We start from the raw sequence: 21,159 nt of genomic DNA on the forward strand, positions 1-21,159 counted from the left end.
GTGTCTGTCTGTCAGCGGTGGCCTGAGAGGGCCAGGTTCTAGGTGTGCAGATGTCACACTTTGGATGGGCACATCTTAGGTTGGGAAGCACTGTTCTTGTCCAGGTCTGGTTGCTTGAGGAGTGCAGTCACTGGGTGAAACATGGTAAGTCAGAGTCCATGGAGAAGGCAGGTTCGCCGGCAGACCACTGTCCTCACTTGTTGCTTCATATGATCTGTCCTTGAGTCTGTGACTGACTTTGGCCAGCCTGGTCCCATGTGCACATTCTAGGGGTGCCACTGTAAATGCACAAAGCCAGGCAGGCTTGGGTGGAGACCAATTGTATGATGTTTGCATTGCCTTTAAAAAGCAAAGGAATTCTATGCATTTTTATGAATGTGTGGCCCTCCTGAATTCCTATAAAACATACATTTATGAGTGAATTTTCACATGTAATTTACAAAACGGTGACCGTCAGATGAACTTAAAATCCTGTCAGCATGGTCCTGCTTAGCACCCAGAATGTCACAGGATACCTGGAAAGGACAGGCAGGGGTAGTGCACCCCTCCCTTTCTGAAGACCCTTGGGAGGCTCTAGCTATTAGAGGAGGCTATAAATCATCCCTGTAAAGAGGAGGGAGGGAAGAAGGGAGGAGAGACGAATGGAGGAGTGAGTTGGAGGGGGATGGGAGTGGTGATGATAGGGCTGGGGCTTGAAAGGCTTTGTATCTTGCATCTTGGCTGCGACAGGCATAGGCAGTGATCCTCAGCCACACCCTGTAGTGCTTTGCTGGCCTTGCCAGTGAACCTGGCATTCAAAGGACCTTACACCATGCTTCCAAAGCTCAGGCTCTACCTGTTGTGCTGCTTTCTTCATAACACAGTGAATCCATGTGCGTGAGGTTCCTCTCATTAACCTAGGCAGCCTCCTCACAGTTGGGCAGAGGCATAGTCTAAGGTTTTGTATCAGTGAAGTGTGACATGTGGACATTCCCGTAGAGGTGCTCTGGGCCTCTCTTTGTCTTTATATCTGTATAGCTCAGATGCATAGTCTGCTTGCACAGCTAGCGGTCACCCCAGAGTGCCTGACTTTAGACACATGCTCATGATGAGCACTGGCCTTCTGAGCTAGGCTTGCACATGTAGCTCTGCACCTTGGCAGCGCAGGCATGTGGAGATGAGCTTGCCGGAGGGAAACTGAGTTCCCAGAGACTTCAGGCACAGGGAGGGTAGGACCTCTGCCTTCATCATCCTTCTGAAGCAGGTGGAAGTGGTTTTACAGAATGTAGATCTTTCAAACTGTGTGGCAGGAAAATGTTTTTAGCGTATGTAATTTCTGAAGATGTCTTTGTGGAAGGCTGTTAGTGGTGGCAGATCTTGTTTTTAATGCCGCAGTTTAATAATGAGGGACTTTTCCATTAATATTCTAAACCATGTTTGCCAGCATGTACAGCAGGTGAAGTGGTAGAATTATGGGCCCATCAAAAATACTTAGGCTTCCTGTAATATGACATTAAGTTTAGTATTTGTGTAACCTCTGTGAATTCTAATCCCACAAAGTGGTGAGCACTTCCATTTGCAGTTCAGTTATTCCCATTGCCTGCCCCTGTGCCAAGTGCGCTACACATGCAGAATATCCATGGGGGGTGTGTGGGGGTAGAGTCATTAAAGACACCAGGATTTAGGTACAGATTCACTTTACTCTGTGTTCCCTGGGATTGAAGATGGAGTAAAGCCAAACATAGGTCTCCCAGTGTCTGAATCTGTACTTTACACTGAAATTTGGAACACAGAGGGGCAGCGTTGGTTTCTGACGGCCCCTTTAGGACTCTTTCTAGTCACATTTAAACCATAAAGTTCTTCCAGTAACAGAATGAATAGCAGCATCTCCTGGGATGGAGACATTGGTCAATTAATGTAATTGGGTAGTATTGGAATTGATTATTAATCCGTTTAAGATGGTGCTGGCTCAGATGGATGTTGCTGTTTACTGACATTGGACTAGCCAGCCGTGGGCTGCAGCATTCAGGTGCTGAATCTCAGGGTAAAAGTGCTCCCAGTCTGCTGACAAAGAAGCAGCCTGCTATGCATCTTCCAGTGTGCATAGAGAGGCTCCCGTGGGGGCTTTAACATGGCAGCCTTCCTTGGATCTGATCGTTGCTTTGGAAGGCTCTGATAAGTGCAGACTTAACTGGAAGTCTTCACTGCTCTGAGATAAGAACAGCCTGCATTGCTGTTTAAGATAAATCCCCAGTCTTTTCACCAGATTAGTTTATGGCTTAAAATATTTTACCAACAAAAATTCAGCTTAATTGTGCTTAAAGCCTTTTGAAGCTTGCTATAGGATTTAGGTTTCTTAGGAAGAAACTCTATACTTTATGAAGATGATCAAAGGGCAGGACCCAGAACACTGGGCAGGGGACACTTAGCTGGAAGGTACCTTTTGGCTCTTCGAGGTGATGCAGGGGTGAAGTGGTAAATGCCCCCCGGTCTGGTTCTTCCAGGTGATGCCTTTGGCTCCCCTGGAAGTCCCATCCTGCTCTTGGTAATCTCACTACTCCATTCTGGTCTCTAGCTCATTGCAGAAGGCAGGGAGAAGGCTTGAGAGGCAACCTTGGGAGAGGAAGTAGCAGGAGTACTTGGCAGACTGACTGGTCATGAGCACTCAGAGAGCAGATGATAGTTGCCAGGTATGGGAAGTCTCTGGACTTAGAACACACTGGTCTCTGTGTTTCAGATGGTCAGTCCTCAGGCATGGCTCACAGGTCTTACTGAACAGACTATGGGAGTGACGGGGTGTACAGTCAAACTGGGAGGCCCAAAGAGAGGCCTGACTGTGTCCTGCTGTTAGGTCCAGCACAGGAAGGCAGTTGAGAAAGCCTTCATAATGAGGAAGGAGTGAGCCTTGGTGTTGGGCCCAAACAACCTGTTGCATGCCTCCTTTCTGTTGACCCCAGGAACAGGTGACGTGTGCCCTGTGGCCTCTGCACAAACAAGTGGAGCAGGCTGCCAGGTGCTTGCTATCTGAGCTGAGAGGCCCCCGGAGGATAGAGTTAGATTGGCGACACTCTCAGAACCAGACGGAATTAGTTATTCACCTGCTAGACTTGAGTAGTGCAGGCCCAGGAAGGAAATAATGAGCTTTCTCATGGTGAGGGCTTGGGTCAGCTGCAATGTCCACTCCTTTGTTTCAGGCGAGTATTCCATCATTTACAGCCTTGCTGATCACCTTTAGCTGAAGAAACTCACATTTGACTTTGGTTGTTTAAAAAAAGCGGTGGTGCCATCATTTCATAAATGTAGTTTGGTAGGTAGATCATGGTCTTCTGATATGTGGACTGTGCAAGGAGGGAGCAGGCAGCCAGAAGAGATGGCAGGAAGGGAGACCTGAGAGGAGAGCCTGTCGGGTGAGGGCAGGGAATCTCTTCCCTTGAACATTCCTATTTACCTATTTTTTATCATTTTTAATTATTGTTGTTCCTGTGATTTTGTTTTTTTCAAGACAGGGTTTCTCTGTGTAGCCCTGGCTGTCCTGGAACTCTCTTTGTAGACCAGGCTGGCCTCGAACTCACCTTTGTTCTGCCTCCCAGTTACTGGGATTAAAGGCATGTGTCTCCACCACTGAGCTCTCTTGAGCATTTCTAAAGGGAGTATGATGTAGGCTGATTTGAAGGTAGGAGGGGAAGAGTGTTCACACTAGCAGCCAGTGGGGGTGTCTGAACACCTGAGTAAGTTCCACAAACATCCAGTCCTTGACTCAGTTTACCTAGGGGAGGCAAATTGGCAAGAAGGTGCACATGGGGTCTGTAGAAAGTGGCTGCAGTGAGTGAGCTTCCCTTGGTAGGAACAGGCATGGCTCCTTCCAGAAAAAGAGTATAGCCCAGTTCTCCAGGAGCAGGTTCTCAGCGGGACCCCCTCCAGCAGATTCTCTTTAAGTGCTCCTTTGCAATTCTGGTACATGCTGAAGTTGGCTGACCGTTCTTTGAAGGGCATGCTAGGATATGGGACAGCGTAGGAATGAGGGAAGGTTTTGGGAATGGTGGAGAATGTCACAAGGTACAGGACACAGAGCTTAATGCGTACCTGCTGGTCCAGAAACAGGTCTATTGGCCTGGAAAGACCAGGGGGTGTGCAGGAGGAGGCCCAGAGGGTGTGAGGAACTGAGCTGGCTGTCTTCTGCATGGGCAGTAGCTGCTGTTCTAAGAAGTTGTGATCTGAGTGCTGTAGGGGGCTGGTGGCATGTCTTCCTGGGTCTAGAAGGTATGCTTGGGCTAATCTGGTGGGAATGACCCAGGGAGAAAGTTGGCAGAGCCTCTGGCTGGGAGGAAGAACGTGAGTGGGGCCAGAACTGGCTGTGGCTTGTAGAACATGGAGACATTTCCAGGTGAGAACTGAGGCGGAGTGGTGGTGGTCTTTCGACTCCTTATTTGCCCCCTCCCACTGTGGTGCAGATGAAAGTGGTCAGTGGTTGCCCAGTGCCCTGGAAGCAGCTTTTATGCTGCATTTAATCAGGTCATCATTTTCCAAGCCTGTGTGTGTTTTAAGCTGCTGCCTGTTTCCTTCTCTTTTGAAGGAAGTCTGGCCTGATCGATCAGTGCTTCGTGACCCTGGAGGTTCTTCACAAGGGCCCCACTTTGGTGTCTAATACAGCAGGCTCTGTGTCCGGAGCACGGGGTGGGTGAGGGGATGACTGAGCCCAGGTCGTCTCCTGGTAACAGGCTTCTTTAATGTTCTGTCAGCAGATGCGTTCTGAAAGGAGGGACGGTTCACTTAGGGTTTTATCATCAGTGTCTCTGGTATTTAAATGAAATAAATTAAGTTAATGGGAAGCTCTTTTATAGCTTGTCATGGAAAAAGTACATAATTTGTGCCACAATTTGCAATGAACTAGCACTGACCAACATTTATTCTGTCATGTTCTTATAAAGTTTCAGCTGAAACTGGATTTGACATGGGACGGTGGTAGCTGAGGGACAGGAACTCGGTGGTGTATGTGAGGGGCTGTGTGAAGAGGGTGTGGGGTCCTGAGGTGTACCCAGGGTCTGTAGAGTGTCATACACACAAAGGACAGCCAGTGGGAGGTAGGCAGCTGCTTCTCTACTTGTTTCTGCAGTGGAGGAGGGGCAAGTCCCTACCTTATGCCAGAGCTTCCCAGACGACCCCTCCAGAGGCCCTGCTTCCCATTCCTGGCCTAGGTTCTCTGATTAGCCCCACCAGTGCCGACTTCAGGCTCCAGCATGGCCTCAGCTAACTCTTTTCTCCTTAGATTGTCTCAAGAAGGGCCACCTCTGGAAAGGGCCAGAAAGGCGGTGTATGTGGTGACTGTATTCATTCTATATATAGTCTCTGGACTTCTTGTGCTGCTGACAGTTGAACACCCCAAGAGTGTGGGTCTTTGTGAGCTATAATGGTATTTATTATATTAGAAATTTAAAAATGACTAATTTCTTTAAAAATTACAATCCATCAATTACATGTTTGTGGTAGTATTTTTTTTTTTTAATGAAAGTAGCTATTCTCGAGAAATTAGAAGGCTCACATTGTTGACAGCTTCTGCAGATTTGACGTCTTAATAGACTAAATTCTCGTGTCTACTTCACTCAGTGTGTGGTGCTGTGTTGGTGGATGTGTTGCCCAGACAGGAAGTTAATAGAGTCTTTAGATGGCTCTGTGGCAGACAAGTAGTGTTTTCTTTCTTTCTTTTTTTTTTTTTTTTCTCCAGTGCTAGGGTTGACCCAGGCTTTGCACATGCTACATAGACCAGGCTGGCCTCAAAGTGAGATCCACCTGCCTCTGCCTCCAGAGTACTAGGATTAAAGATGTGAGCCACCATCTACAGGTAGACTGGGGAGGAACCATAGTGTGGGACTGTGACCCAAGAGTCAGAGCCAGGCTGGAGCCCTGGCTTCATTGTTAAACATGCCACTGTAGCCTTTGACTTCCCATCTAGAAGGTGGATGGATGCCTTTGGGGAGCACACTGAGAGGGCAGGACAGGTGTCCCTTGGTGTGTTGAGAGCAGACACTGTGAAGCAGACACGTTGGATTTGAGTGGGTGTGCCTTGGTGAGGTGAGGCAAGCTAGCTGCCGTTCCAGTTTTCTCATCTGAAAAACAGACAACCGAACAACAACTCAGCAGTGCTTGCCTCTTACAGATTGAGTGAGGTAATGATAGTGCCGAAGAGCAAGGCCAGTCTCTGGCCCCATGGAGATGCTAGGCCCACATTGACTCTCTAAGGCTTCCCCCTGCTTGTCGATTTAGGTCTGAGGGAAGGGCACTCAGTATGAGGCTTGTTAAAGCCGTGCAGCCAAGAGCATATTGCAGAGCAGCCCTTATGCCACAGGGCTTGGCCCAGGTCATCTAGGAAATAGGTCCAAGGGAACAAACCAGAGTAGAAGACAGTACAGCAGGGTGCCAGGCCATGGGTCCTTGGGTGAGCTTTCTCTGGGTTCTGGGTGGGGGATGGAGCAAGAGTTGGAATTGTTTTTCCTGCTGTGGGAAATCCAGCTTATAAGCCATTTCCAGAATTCTATTGGCAAAGTCATATTTCAAGCCTTACCTTGATGAGCTGCGTGGGAAATGGGGTGGAGAGAAGCGAAACCCACCCTGAAACGTTTTGAGTTATTCTGTTTTCCTTCTCGAAAAGATCATTTGGCAATGTTTTCCTGAGAAAAATAGGCCTTTGGTGTTTCTCCCATTTTATGTCTTCAGTAAGGGCTGTAAGACAGGTCAGGGTGGCTGTGTGGGAGTGCGTGGCCAGGGTTGTCAAGACTCAGGCCCCCATGTCCTAAACAGCCCCTGGGTTCAGCTAGCACCTGCTGTCGGGCTTGGCTGCTGCCCTGAGGAGTTGGGGGAAGACTGTCCATCCCTGCTGGCTCATGTCCTTCCTCGGGGTCCGGATGGGAGCACCGGGAGGTGGCTTTGCTCCACAGTGTGTTAACTGGACAGACGGCTCTGATGACCGCGTTCTGACCCTCCTGATGAAATATTTTCTCTCTCAGTGATGTTACAGCCTTTCGATTATGACCCCAGTGAGAAGAGTAAACACAAGTTTATGGTCCAGTCCATGTTCGCTCCACCTGATACTTCTGATATGGAGGCAGTGGTAAGTACGGACGCTGCTCCTCCTCCTCTCCAGCCCGCTAAGGCAGGCGCAGGCGTGGAGGGTGACGACAAGTGTGTTGTTAGGGAGGTGTGCACTCTGACCCTGTATGGCTTTCCTGACTTGGATGAACAGCTTTAACATTTGCATGCTGTTCTTCCCTGACTCGATGGCCTGAACTTGCCACAATTCTCTGCTCTCCTGGACCCCTTCCTCCCTCTCTCCTGCACCACAGGATGTTTCTCACCTGTCTCCAGCCCCGCATACCCAGAAGGATGTGCTTGTGTTGAATACCAAATGCCCCCGCCTTCCTGTTGACACTCCCCTGCATCGCTTTCCTCTTTTACTTGGTCGGCACAGTTCTTTGGGTTCTTTGCTCAAGATTGAACTCTGATCTTGCTTATACTAAGCAGCTACTCTGTCTCTGAGCTACATCCACAGCCCACCTCACACCCACAGCCCGCTTCATTTTCATTCCTCCTTCCTCTGCTTGAGTACACGTTTAACAGTGTCTCTAATTCTGGTAAAATTAAGATGCCTTTGTTCTTATAAATAAACAATATTTTATAATATTGATTTTTTTTTCTTTCTGGAGGAAGAGAGAATAGAATGGCAGTTCTCCCCAAAGGTGGTGCTGCCGGTTCACATCTGTGGCACAGCGAGCAGTGGTCCTCAGGATCTGGCTGCCCAGAGATGTCGAGGGTGTCAGGGGTGTTGTTCTGTGCCATGCTTGTCTCCTGCCGGTGTCCCCATACAGCCTTTGCTTAGGGCATGGGAAAGCCAAACCAGCTGCCTGCAGTGGTGCCTACCGTGGGGGCAGAAAGGGAAGTTAGTTAAGTCACGTATTGAGCTGGAGCGAGGCCTTGTCATAAGACTGACCCTGGAGACACCCTCTGCCCTTTCATTTCCTGCCCTGTGTTGTGTTAGTCTGTGTGATGAAGGGAACACATGACAGGCATGGAAAGTGGATGTCTGCCTTCCACTGGGGTACAGCTGGAACGGTGGGGGCTGGGCCGTCTTGATCCCGAGGCAGAACCCTGTCTTTACTAATGCTGTGGTCTGTCTTGGGCAGGTTTTGTTGATTCTTCTTGAGGTTTTAGCCACCTGTGAATTGGGAATAAAAATGCAGCCCATAGGGTTTTGAGGAGAGTGTGCCCATGCCTGACACTTCACCTGAGTAATTAGGGGCCAGGCACTGCAGGTTGACAAAGGGGCCTTCTATTTCTCAGTGGGTGTTTGGGCAGCACATTTGGTAGGGCACTGTGGACATGCCCACCTGAGTCAGAGCCGAGTTGCGTGGAGGGGACGGGCAGTTCTCCCACAGCAGGTCCGACTCCTCGGAGAGCCTGTGTTGCTCTTGAGCTGACAGTATGCCGGAAGCGGAGAGCAGGGCCTGGTCCCCTTGGCCGTGATGTACTGTGTGAACACTTGGCTACTGAGCGGTCACAGACTTTCCTGTGCCAGCTGCCTGTAGGAGCAGGGTTGCTGAGTACCTGGAGCCCTGTAGAGTATGGACACTCTTTACTGACATAGTACTGTATGCGGGTGACAGTGAGCTGGAGCTGTCAGGAGCCTAAAGAGGCTAATTCCCATCTAGTGTTCTCTGAGCAGTCGAGTGTGGCCTTTGGATGCTCCAGCGGAGGACCTTCCCTGCACCTTGGGTTTGTGGCTTTAGGGTACAGGTCATTGGACTTGGAGGAGCGTCTTAATCTTGGATCATCATCATTAAATTCAGATTCAGATTTGGGGACAAGAATGGTCCTACTTAGGTGATGTTACTGCTTGCTGACTGTTTTGCTCTTGGTGCAGTTTGATGAGTCGGCACAGGTGATATGGACGTCTGTCTGCACTGTGGTTTGTAGGCAGTTCCTAAGACTACTTGAGTGTCCTCTTGTCACCAGCATTAAGAGCCCAGAGCTGGCCCTTGCATGATCCTCTCTGACTCACACGGGGGCACACATGCACAGAGCAACCTTTGTGTTTTGGTTTCTTCCTATGTAGCTCAGTGCTCTTGGGCGTCCTGTGAGTGTCGGTGTGCCACCCTGTTGACTTCTTCTGCCATCGTTAGGGTGGCAGTGCCCTGGGACCGGACCAGTGGATTGCCCTAGCTGCTCTGCGTGGTTGGGAGGGTGAGGGTCGGTGCCTCGCTTCTCTCAGGTGTCACCTTGCCGCTTTGCTGACCTGTCATTCTCAACCCTTCCTCCACATCTGAGAGGAGATGTTAATGATTGGCACAGCCCTCACTGATGGGTGGGGTGGCTTGGGCAAGGCCACCCTGGTGCAGCCACAGTGGTGGCATGGCTCTGGTGGATGTGCTCCACAGTGGTGGCATGGCTCTGGTGGGTGTGCTCCACAGTGGTGGCATGGCTCTGGTGGATATGCTCCACAGTGGTGGCATGGCTCTGGTGGGTGTGCTCCACAGTGGTGGCATGGCTCGGTGGTGGATGTGCTCCACAGTGGTGGCATGGCTCGGTGGTGGATATGCTCCACAGTGGTGGCATGGCTCTGGTGGATGTGCTCCACAGTGGTGGCATGGCTCGGTGGATGTGCTCCACAGTGGTGGCATGGCTCGGTGGATGTGCTCCACAGTGGTGGCATGGCTCGGTGGTGGATATGCTCCACAGTGGTGGCATGGCTCTGGTGGGTGTGCTCCACAGTGGTGGCATGGCTCGGTGGATGTGCTCCACAGTGGTGGCATGGCTCGGTGGTGGATATGCTCCACAGTGGTGGCATGGCTCTGGTGGATGTGCTCCACAGTGGTGGCATGGCTCTGGTGGATGTGCTCCACAGTGGTGGCATGGCTCTGGTGGATATGCTCCACAGTGGTGGCATGGCTCTGGTGGATGTGCTCCACAGTGGTGGCATGGCTCTGGTGGATGTGCTCCACAGTGGTGGCATGGCTCGGTGGTGGATGTGCCCCACTGGTGGTTGACAGAGTGGGGTTAAACCCTCATCTTCCAGCTCTCCAGGCGTGTACGCCCTGTTGTGTAGATTACAGTTCCTTAAGGAGAGCTGGGGTTGCCTTTGCGGGGGTGGGGGAGGGCACCCTTCTTCAGCCATGCTTCCCAGGCCTGTGCTGCCCATGAGGTAGCAATGGGTGAGCTTGGGCAGGCTCTAAGGAGCCAGGCAGAGACTGCAGGGTTTGCAAAGTGTGATAAATATTCAGGAGAGCTAGTGCATTTAATCTTGTCATGTTAAAAATATTGAAATCTCAGCAGACTTAAGTTCTTTATTTGATATACATCAGGGCTTTCTCATTAAGAGTATTTTTCTGAAATTGTCAGTTATAGGAGGAGAATTATTCTTCCAGCAGCTTGATAATACCCTGATTATTAAATTTAAATTGTTTTAGTGGAAGGAGGCAAAACCGGAAGACCTTATGGATTCAAAACTTAGATGTGTGTTTGAATTGCCAGCAGAAAACGCTAAACCAGTAAGTATGTCTCTAGTTAACAGTAATCGAATGTTGCAAGCTGATACTTATTTGCATGCCATCTCCTGTGAAACAAAGATTCAAGCTGGCAAATTATTTTCCTTCCTCTAATGTATGAAGGAAAAAAAGAAGCTGAAGTCAACAGATAAGCTGGCATTATAAATCAACCTTGGGAAAGACTTGCGGAGAACAGCTAACTGAAAGTTTCCCCTTGAGAGGAGCAACCTGTTGGCTCCTGAGGTCGTGAATCCCAGGGAGCCTTTGCTTGGCAAAGTGGGGGAGACCACAGTGGAGTGATTTGCCCTTTACCGCGGTGCTTAGACAGGTGGTAAACTCTCAGAGCGCCCTGGCTGCTTTCCTCAGCAGCTGCTGCCCACCCCCCTTCCCCACCGACAGTCAGTGCAGCTCTGCCTTGAGATGAGACTCTCTTGGCCTCAGGGCTGCTGGCATTTGCGTCCTGTGCACTGTCGGGTATCCAGCATTGAGTTCCCACCCACCGTCTGTACCCTGCTCCCAAGATGCTAGCAGTACCCCCAGATTTTCATGGAGGTTATTGTGTGCCCACTGCTCCATTGGGAGCCCCCACCCCTCGTCCCCTACTTCCCTGTCTGCCCCTTCTCTCCCTGTGCTGACTTCATCTGGGCCTTCACTATGGACCAGTAGAAGACAGGAGATGACATCTTAAATACCGATGTACACTCCTTTCCAACTGGCTAGGAGAGTTAAAATTATGTTAAGAAGTAAAGCCGTGTGTGCTCTGCAGGCCCTTGCCCGTGATGGAGAGAGCTGGGCAGGGAAAGTGCTCTGCAGTGTCTTTGCACAGAATGCTGTTGATTGCAGTCAGAACTGTCTGTTTTCTTCTGCTCTGTCATCAGCTACTACCATCCTGGTTCTTTGAATGGAGAGAGAATAGCATCCTGTTGTAGGAAAGTTAACTTAGAAACAGGGAGACATGGATCCTGACCCCAGCCCCATGATAAGTAGGGCACAGGCCTGGATTCTGCCTTCTAGGGCTCTCCGTTCAGTGGAAAGTGAAGGGAATTGGAGCTGGATGTCTGATTTTCAGATTGCTGCCCAGAACCTCAGGCCACCATTCTGAGTACTCCTCACCCTGCTTCCACTGATTAGCTCATATTTCAAGAGCATGACCCATTTTATGCAGGGGACACAGGAGTGTGTGGTCTCCCCAGACAGAGGCATGGCTGACTCAAAGCTTGTTCCTCCTCATCCCAGGTGGTCCATATGTAGCACTCTTTGGGCCTCCTACTCCCCAGCCCCCCACCCCCAGAGGCCTGGGATGCTCAGCTCTCCTGCAAAGGTAATTTGCAGCTGATAATTCCTGAGCTTGCACAATTGCAGTATGCTAATTTTTGCATGGCAGGAATTTGATGGTGCAATATGCGCGGCCCTTTTTCTCCTCCTTGAAGTATCAGCCTCAGCCCAACTTCATTATTTGCCCTTATTCATAATTTCTAGGGCCCGGTAGCTTTAGATTATCAAGATATTAGATAAAGTGATACATTTAAAAAATAAATGTGACATTTTACAGTGTGGATGAAAGGCTACCTCATGTATTGTGTACTGAGAACTACTTTGCATAAAATCCTTTCTTACATACTTGGTGACCCTTGGGCTTTCATTTATTTCTGAACAGCATGATGTAGAAATAAATAAAATTATACCTACAAGTGCAGCCAAGACAGAAGCCCCAGCGACTGCTAAGTCCCTGACGTCGTCGTCCCTTGATGACACCGAAGTGAAGAAAGTGATGGAAGAGTGCAAGCGGTTGCAGGGGGAGGTGCAGAGGCTGCGGGAGGAGGGCAGGCAGCGCCAGGTAATGCCCTGCTTGCTGGGCAGCGCGGGTGGGCAGTGCGGGTGGGCGCGCGGGTGGCTTTGTGTCTCTGCATTTGCTGACTTTTTCTTCCACAAGGCCCATTTGCAAAGCTTTCTCTTGGGGCTCTTGAAAGGGTGTTTGGCTCGTACCTGCCAAACTGTTGTTTCCCTAGGGAACCAAACCCGCTCCCATTTCCACTGGTCTAAGTTGAGCCAGTTCTTCGAATATGCACTGTCAGACCCCACTGTGGCTGTCCCTTGGGTGATCTTGGTTGAAGGCCAAATCCTGCTCATACTGTTAACAGGGGCACATGAGTTTTGAGAAGTCTCAAGTCGGTGTGGGCAGTAGACGCTCCTCAGGCTGCTCTGCTGGTGGTGAGAAGAAAGCATGGTACTGGCCCTATAGAGAGGTGGAGGCGCAAAGGAGAAACTGAGGCTGCAGCTCAGGGCACCTGTGGGTGTGTCACGTTGGACTGGGGAGGCCAGAGGCAGCCCATGTCACTGTGTATGCGGTTTGCATACGGTCTTGTCCACTCCAGGCCCATTTCTCAGGCCTTTTTGTTGAGTGCCTCTCTGACTGACCTGTAGCTCGAGCACTGTGGATCTGTCTGTCTTGGATGTGGATAGACCTGAACATCTGATTATAGGAGCTTTTGTTACAGCTTAAATTTTGAGGCCTATTTGTTCTTAATCTTGATGATGCCAGCCAAGCATGTAATAGGTTTCCCCTCCTTGCCCGCTGTGGCAGCAGATGCACAGAACGCACTCGCTTAAGCCGACTCCTCTGCATTCCAGCTCTGAGGCAGATGTAGGAGGATGGCAGGTTGGAAGTGGCCTCAGCATCTTCCTTTGCAAAAGCTTCTCTTTGAACGCATCTCTCCTCAGAAATAGAGTTCTGCACCATTTACAGTGATCTATAGGTCGGAATAGCTTCTATGTAAACCCAATAAAATAAATGCTGTATTTTGCTGTGCCCATTTTTTTGAGTTAATCGAACGCTGGAGCTCATTCATCACTAGGCTGTGGTGCTGGCCTTGCCCATGAGCAGAATATCTCTTAAAATAATATCAGAGCCATCTTGACGGGGAGGATGTTTTATCCTGCCAGACACTGGCTTCTTGTTTAGTGAGATCTGCTGTGTGCCAGGTGTTGTGGGCTCAGCTATGAGCAGGCTGCCCTGGGGAGCTCCCTGTCCGTGAGGCTGAGGGAGTGACGAGACAGTGATGGTTACAGCCCATGTCCTTAGTGGGCCCACAGAGAGCTTGTGTTGCAGGTCATGGGAAGACTGTACTTGGCACTTGGCAGATAAGAAAGAAGCAGAGGAAAAGGGTGGAGAGTGTCAGCTATGTGGGAGGTCTCAGAATGGAGCAGCCTAGAGCTGACCCTGTGTAGCAGTGGGCTTGGGAAGGGGACTAGAGGAACCTGCAAGTCCTTCAGGCGGAAGCAGTGGAAAACAGACACTTTGTTCCTTACCCATCCTGGGAGCGTGGTGGGTGTGGAAGCAAGAAGCCGTGGGTTAGTTAGGAGGTATTTGTGGTGGGCAAATGCAGGTTTTCTCTTTACCAGCTATGGCAGCCAGTGCACATAGTATGTGTTTCAAATTCCAAGGTTATTGGATTCAATAGTCTACCTAGGTCTCTTGCCAGGCTTACAGGTCCCCACTGAATAGTTGGCTGTGGTTTGTGTCTTGAGAAGTACCTGAGATTTCAAGCAGACATGAATTGGCTGGACAGACTTGTAGGTTCAGGACAGGGCAGAGGTCAGATCTGGAGATAGGCAGAGAAGAGGCCAAGACATGGCCAAAGAACCTGTCCTCCTTCCGACCCTCAGCCCGAGAGCTTTTCCTGTAGTTCATAGGAAGCTGAGGGTGCCCTTCAGCTTGGTGTCAGGAGGGAGCCAGCAGCTCTGGTAGGAAGAACCTTGAGGCCAGGAGGATCCTGGCAGTGGCTTCTCTGTAGGCTTCCATGTGCTTTTGCGTTGTGTCTGGATCATGTCTGCCAAGCCATGGTCCACTTTTGAAATGTGCACTTATTCCTCCTAGGAAGAAGATGGGCTTCGGGTGAGGAAGGCGCTGCAGAGCAACAGCCCCATGGCGGCTCTGGCTGCTACCGGGAAGGAGGAAGGCCTCAGCGCCCGGCTGCTGGCTCTGGTGGTTTTGTTCTTTATTGTTGGTGTCATTATAGGGAAGATTGCCTTGTAGAGGCCGCATGCGAAGGATGGCAGATTGGATTGATGGATCTACCACATCATGGGATTTAAATTTATCATAACCATGCGTAAAAAGAAATTAATGTATGATGACATCTCACAGGTCTTGCCTTTAAATACCCCTCCCCATGCACACACAAATGCACACACAAATATAGCATAATATAATGATCTTTTAGAAAGTTAAAAATGTCTAGTAAATGGATGGGGGAAGAATGGTCTGTTACTGAGGGGCACCGTGATTAACCACAGTGGCATATTGTAGCTGTCACGTTAAACTCGGGTAGGCCTTGGCACATGTTCCTAGATCACCTCTCTTAAAGCAAGAAGCTCTTCTTCACATGTTGCGGCTGGCCTGTGGGAGCGTGAGTCCTTCGAGGTGGGGTGTGCTGTCCCATCCACAGCCACCTCACGCTGCCTGGTCTCACCCGGGCGGCTGCCCTAGGCCTGCTGTTGTGTCCAAGCCATGGGCTCTTCAGGCATGCAGAGCTACGGGAAGCCAAAATGCATTGCATGGTGGCCACATCTTGTGTAGCTGTAGGTCATGAGTGAGAGATAAAGTCTGTGCTCTGTTCTCTTAAAGGGACCAAGCTAAATTACCGTTGGTTCATGTAGTGACACTGAGCTGTTACCAGAGATGTGTAATGCATATTTAACTTATTTAATGTATTTCATCTCATGTGTTCCACTGTCACCAGAGTACAGGCAGTGCTGCGGCCTGTACGTCACCTGTGCTGCAGAGTACCAGTGAGGGGTGGTGCTGCTGTGGGCACTGTGGCTCCGTGTCTCTGGAGGTCCAAAGGGTGGGGAGAGCCTGAGTCAGGAGACAGCTGCCAGGAAGTGTTTTGTTGTAGGTCAGTAACAGCTGTCCTGAGGAGAGACACTCTTTGTAGTGACAGTCAGCTCTGGGTTACCCGGGCTTCTAGATTGCTCTTCCCTTACTCTCCGCTGATACTCATTCATCTAGAACACAGGCCAGGTCTGACCTGCCCTTCTCAGGACGAGTGAGTCAGGCTGCAAGAGGGTGACGGGTACAGAGGTGGGGAGGGAGAGCACCTCAGCAAACCCATCTGCTGGTAATGAAGAGTCTTGACTGTGAATTAATTTCATGCCGTAAAAGACCAATCCAGTTCTGCTCAACTATGTAGCATCCTAAAAGAAGAAATTAAAATAAAGCCCCAAATTAAGAGTTCTTTTGTCATTTTGTCACATTTGCTGTGTGGGATTATTATTATTAATCATCGTTAGTGTGCTATGGAAGGTTGACTTTAAAATGAGCTCTATCAGTGGGAAACACATGTTTAATGATTTGACTGTACACACATCTGTGTGGACACACACACATAGATTACTATTATTTTGATTATTATAGTTTTGGTTGGCTTCAGCTAACAGTATAGAAAATAAAACTGCTGCCATCTCAGGCCCGCTGTCCTTTCTCTCCCATGACCTTGGCCCTTCAGTAACAGACCTAGGTCTGACAGGACAAGCCCATCTAAAGGAAGACTGGCTTGGATACTCGAGCCACACTGCTGCTGTGCCTGACTGGTCAGCTGGAGCTTTGGGACGGTGAGATGGGAGTCTAGGTAGTCTGAGTATGTAGCTTCCTCTCTGAGTGACCCCAGGTGTTCTCAGGAAATGCTGAGAAAGCCCTGGTCTGCTGTACAGCAGAGTCTCCGGGATCCTTTCCATGTACCTGAGAAAGGGAGGGTCAAGACTGAGCTGAGCAGTCTGACCTGCCACCTGGCTTTCCATGGTGAACTGAGGTTTGACAGTCGAAGGTGCTGCCAGTAATCCTTCTGCAGCTTCTGGCCCTTCCAGGCTTTGAGAGCAGAGTAACTCAGGGCCTCGAGCAGGAACTGCGGGGGGTCATCTAGCTCCCTGACACCAGGGCTAAGGTCTCAAGTGTTCTTAAGGGATGGCCATGTGTGCTAGAAAAATTCTTCAGAGGCACAGCCAGATGTCGAGATTAAAGCATGTCCGGGAGCTGCCGTGGTGAGAGCCGTGGAAGGTGATTGTTTGTGTGCTGTGAGAATTCGCTTAGCTTTTGCTGCAGCAGTAACAACAAGTCCTGAGATAAACAGATGTCTGTCCTTTGTACGACCCTTGGAAGTCCTTCCTTGAGGAGGACTGTCTGGGCATGGTATGGTAGTTGGTGGGGCTTCCTGACTGAAAGGAGGCTGGAAACCGTAGGGAGGTTAGCAAGGCAGAGTGGGTAATTCTCCGAGTCACCCCATCAGTACAGAGTGTGCTGGAAGAGAGCGGTGTTTGACGGAAGAGTGCTTATATTTGGGGCCCTGAAGAGAGATGTGCACATTTGGGGTGTCTTTTTTTTTGAATTTTCAGAGAGGAAAAAAAAAACTGAGTAAGGCAAAAAGGAGGTGAGTGTGGCTCTTTGTCCTAAGAGTCTGCAGTCTCCAGAGAGGGCAGAGTCAGATGTTCTGGAAGGTGAAAAGCTGAGACCTGGTAGGATGGCAGCTGTGAAGCAGCCCGGGCAAGTCCTCCGTGGTTACTGGGCCCACTGCCCCTCCTGGTTGGGTGTCCTGGCTTTGGAAGCAACAGCCACAGTGCTCACAGATGGACGCAGTAGCAGAGCCCCATCAATTGCTATTGATTGAATTTCTAAGTTGATAATTTAAGCTTGGAATGATACAGAGCACCTCTTAGGACAGCAGGCACTATTATCTGTCGGTGTGAGGCCCTGGCTTTAATTTTTTTCTCCTCCTAGTTTGCATGTTTTCCGTCTCTGGTCTTTTAAACTGCTGGCACCAGCAGTAATAAATACTGATAAAATCAAAATTGATTTTTACCAGTGGACAGTTTATGCCTAGAGAGACGGCTTATACCTACATAACACAGAAAGGGGAATGAAGAACCTCCAGTGAGCCGTGAAAACCTAACTGCTCTCAAACAAATCCCAGGAACAGCACTGCCCTGTGAAGATAGCAGTGTCCCAGCCTGCAGGCTGTGTTGAGTCAGACGGAGCCGCGTGCAGTGAGAACTCACAGCTAAAGAGCCCTTCAGATTAATTTGAAAACAAGCCCTGTATGTGCACGTGTGTGTTTGTGTGTAGCATATGCGCCGTGTGTAGTAGCTTGACAGTTCCCAAATGGTGCCTGTATTTATTTTTATTTTATTTATTTATTTTTTTGCACACAAATCTTGGTGTTTTCAAACTCAGAGTCCATGCCAAAATGTGGCGTCACTTGTCCTTTTCAGTTCCTCCAAATCACTGGCCCAAGTGCAGATTTCTGGTTATGGTTTGCAAAATCCTTGTGGTAAGGGAGAGACAGGGATACCAAGAGAGTCAGTTCTGTGACTACATTCTGCTTCCCAGACCTTCTCCAGTGTAGATGACAGTGTTCCCTTTGCTCGCAGTGATAGCCATGTCTCCTTTGGAGTCTGTCTACTGTGACGGAGGGGCTGAGTAAAACTTTGCGAGTAACCGGAAGGTACCAGACTCATCCTAATTACACCTGGCCATGTTTGCTGTTACTGAGAAAGAACGCTTTTCAAAGCCAAGCAGAAATGCAATTGTGTTTAAAAGTCCCCTGCAGAGCATAGATGGATGGGTGCCGTCTGCGGCTCTGCGAGGCCCTGCCATCACTCTCTGGGAACGCAAAGGGCAGCTCTGAGATCGTGGCCCACCGGCTGGCTCCCTCAGGGTTTCCTGGCCTGATTGGATGTGGAGAAGGCCTTTTCCCTCCCCAGACAGAGCTACTGTGTGGGATAGGAGTCTTTGTCGACGCCATCCTGGCTGCAGAGCACCTCCACAGAACCTCACGCTAGGCTCTGCCCTGTACGCAGGGGTGCAAAAGCTCCAGTGCGTTAAGCTGGGCAGCCTTTTCATTTTGAGCTAAATGAACCCCAGCCTGCATGTGCATGCTAAGGCACTGCTTGCTTGAGATCTGGGGATCGGGGGAGGGAGGGAACGAGGTGGAGGAAGATATTTGCTGTCAGGCACCTCAGCTGCCCTGACCTAGCTGGTGTTTCCAGGCTGAGTAGGGAGAGCCAGGGCTCTGGCGTGGCCTGAACACATCCCACATGATGAATACATGTATGTGCCTGGGGAATGAACTGGGAGCTTTAGAAAGAAAATTACCACTGTGTCTCAGTGAGGTAAGGTTGCTTTACCTGGAGGCGCCTTATAACTTGTAAATTAAATGTGGATGAGAGAAGTTCATTAAAATTGGCATTATAGAAGTGGCCTATTGAGGTTTGGAAGCAGCTGAGCTTGTGTCTGGGCTCTCTCTGAACCTATGGAGAAATACATAAGCAAGTGACAGTCGACTGTCACAGGAGCATCGGGTGCAGGTAGCTGTGAATGCGTTCCTGTCCGGCTCCCAGCCCTCCAATGGTCACCGCATGCTCAGCATCTGAGGATTTACTATTTGGGGTGCATGAGGGAGCCAGACCCCTAAGGAAGTGGGTGACAGCCGTTTCCACAGCCATGCGTGTAGTCTTCACGCCCGTTCATTTATTCCCTTTACAGCTATATGAAAATTTCAAAGGCACAGCACACACAAACACCTCTGTGTTAGAGTTAAGAGAGATCTGGGGAAGGTGGAGGAAAGGGGGTTTTGACGAATGTAATAATTACCTTAGATTTTTTTCCTTAATGGGACTAATTTATTAGAATATGTGTGCACCCGCTCTTCAGAAGAGGAAGGAAAACTAGCAACAAAAACACAGCCATTATCCAACTTGCCACAAATATTTGCAGTTATGATACCTTGGAATGTTGCCACAGTGTGGATTACACTGATGAAAAGATGTCACTGGGAAGAAGCACAGCTGTGGGGTACAAGTGCTGCTGCCGGATAAATGCTGATGTTTATTTTGAACCAGGAAGCATTGATCCCGTAACAATGCCCTATTATAGTTGCTGTATTGCAGCGAGGGCCTGATGCGGGTTTAATCATCTCGCTAATGGATGTGGGTGTAGGATGGATGCTCTGCCCTGCATTCCCGCCTGCATCCTGATGAGCCTCAGGAGCTGGCAGGGCCGTTGCACGGTGGAGCTGCAGCCACAGTTCCGTTTCTCTGATGCTCAAAAGCCACGTCTGGCCGAAATAAAACAGATTACATGTTACTTTGTGTCTCCCTTCAGAAAACACCAACTATGGGAGACAAATCAGATCTTTTAACACAATCTCATTAAGCCTCCTTGCTAACAAGAATGCAGAGCTTACATGACTTACGAAGATGATGAATTAGCACACACGTTCCACACATCGACTCACCAGTTCTCCCTTTAACACAATAAGGCCTCCATCTTTTTTATGGACGGGCCGCCTGTGTTCCTATCTCTGCTTTTTAGAGGTAAACTAAATTCAGCTGCTAGCCCTTCAGTGCAGCATTTATTAAAAAAAAAAGAAGAAAGAAAAAAAGCCTTTTCTCATTGAGTCTTTTACATGGCTCCAAAGGTCAGAATTTTTTTTTGTCTGTGATGTGTACAAAACTGTCTTCTGTTCAGGATCCACGTAGCAGATGTTTCTAAAGCGCATTCTCTATTTTCCGCACCGGATGAGGTGCTGTGAAGGTAATCTGCAGGAGTCATTTGGCGTGTGCTATCACTGGTAAGCGGCCTGAGTGTGGTTATCTGAGCACTTATGTAGAAAAATGCAAAATGCAGTGGGCCTCATTTTTGTGGCTGGCGTTTCTTTCGTTGTTGTTCTGTTTTATTTTTTAAATAAAATATGTGAACTGCTGGCATTTGGAAGAACTTCCTATAACAAACACAAGACAATGTTCCCATCACCGCCCCTCCCCATCTGAGAAACAGTCTCAGCGATGCATGCCGTTCCCATCCGGCCTCACATCCTTTCTCATCTCAAAGATCTCTGCAGCCTGTGATTGTGTGTGTTCATTCCGACCTCAGTGTACGTCAACATTTTAGGGACTGAGTATTTCATGAGATGTTTTAGAATGCTGCTGTTTTCATCATCTCTCCTTTATGCATTTAAGCTGTATTTCCTGTTCTGATGTGGAACTCATTTACAGAATCGGAGCAGGAAAGGACTTCATCGTCATGCACTTTGGTTATCTGATGTGTGATAAATCCATGGTTTTATGGCTGACTTTACGTTTCCCAGAGGGAAGGAAACGTATTTCTGCGGTGTCCAGACTGAAAGAGCCGTTCACAGCGAGTTAGTCTCACATGTTCTGTGTCGGTCTGATGAAACCTGCCCTGCCGGGGTATAAACTTTCATATGAGCTGTCTCCATATAATGTTCAATAAATTCTGTGCTCTGAATATATTTAAAGGATGCTTCCGTGTAAAATTATTTTGAATGGATGGCTTGAGAGTGTTTGGTGTGCTGCGGAGAATGTACCGAGAACCATTGTGCTGCACTCTGCTTCTAAGGGGGAGGAAATTGGATTAAATGAAAATCACAGATCTTTGTACCAGAAACCAGATTTAAGGATGATTTAGATCAACTTCCTCATTTTGCCACTGAGGAACTTCCCAGGAGCAGAGGTGTAGGGGGTGGGGGAGCCACATGGGGTCCACTGGATTCTCAGGTTTTCCTGTTGGGGGAGGCAGGTGTCACTGGTTTGCAGAGTGCATGTTCTGCCAGTGTAGATGATCTGGCCTCCGTCT

At 49.3% G+C, this 21,159-nt stretch overlaps 1 protein-coding gene across 1 annotated transcript in view; it reads left to right on the plus strand.

Annotated features, from left to right (window-relative positions):
• The window catches only part of Vapb (VAMP associated protein B and C), a 41,735-nt gene extending 20,914 nt beyond the window's left edge, over positions 1-20,821 (plus strand). The window contains exons 3-6 of the mRNA XM_052723170.1: positions 6,981-7,084; positions 10,434-10,514; positions 12,169-12,348; positions 14,389-20,821. Of these exons, the coding sequence (XP_052579130.1) occupies positions 6,981-7,084; positions 10,434-10,514; positions 12,169-12,348; positions 14,389-14,547 (524 nt within the window). The 3' untranslated portion in view covers positions 14,548-20,821. The remainder of the gene's footprint in view (positions 1-6,980; positions 7,085-10,433; positions 10,515-12,168; positions 12,349-14,388) is intronic.
• The last annotated feature ends 338 nt before the right edge of the window (positions 20,822-21,159 follow it).

This window comes from Peromyscus californicus, unplaced genomic scaffold, assembly GCF_007827085.1.
Source record: "Peromyscus californicus insignis strain IS unplaced genomic scaffold, ASM782708v3 Scaffold_7__1_contigs__length_154581171, whole genome shotgun sequence".
NCBI lineage: Eukaryota > Metazoa > Chordata > Mammalia > Rodentia > Cricetidae > Peromyscus > Peromyscus californicus.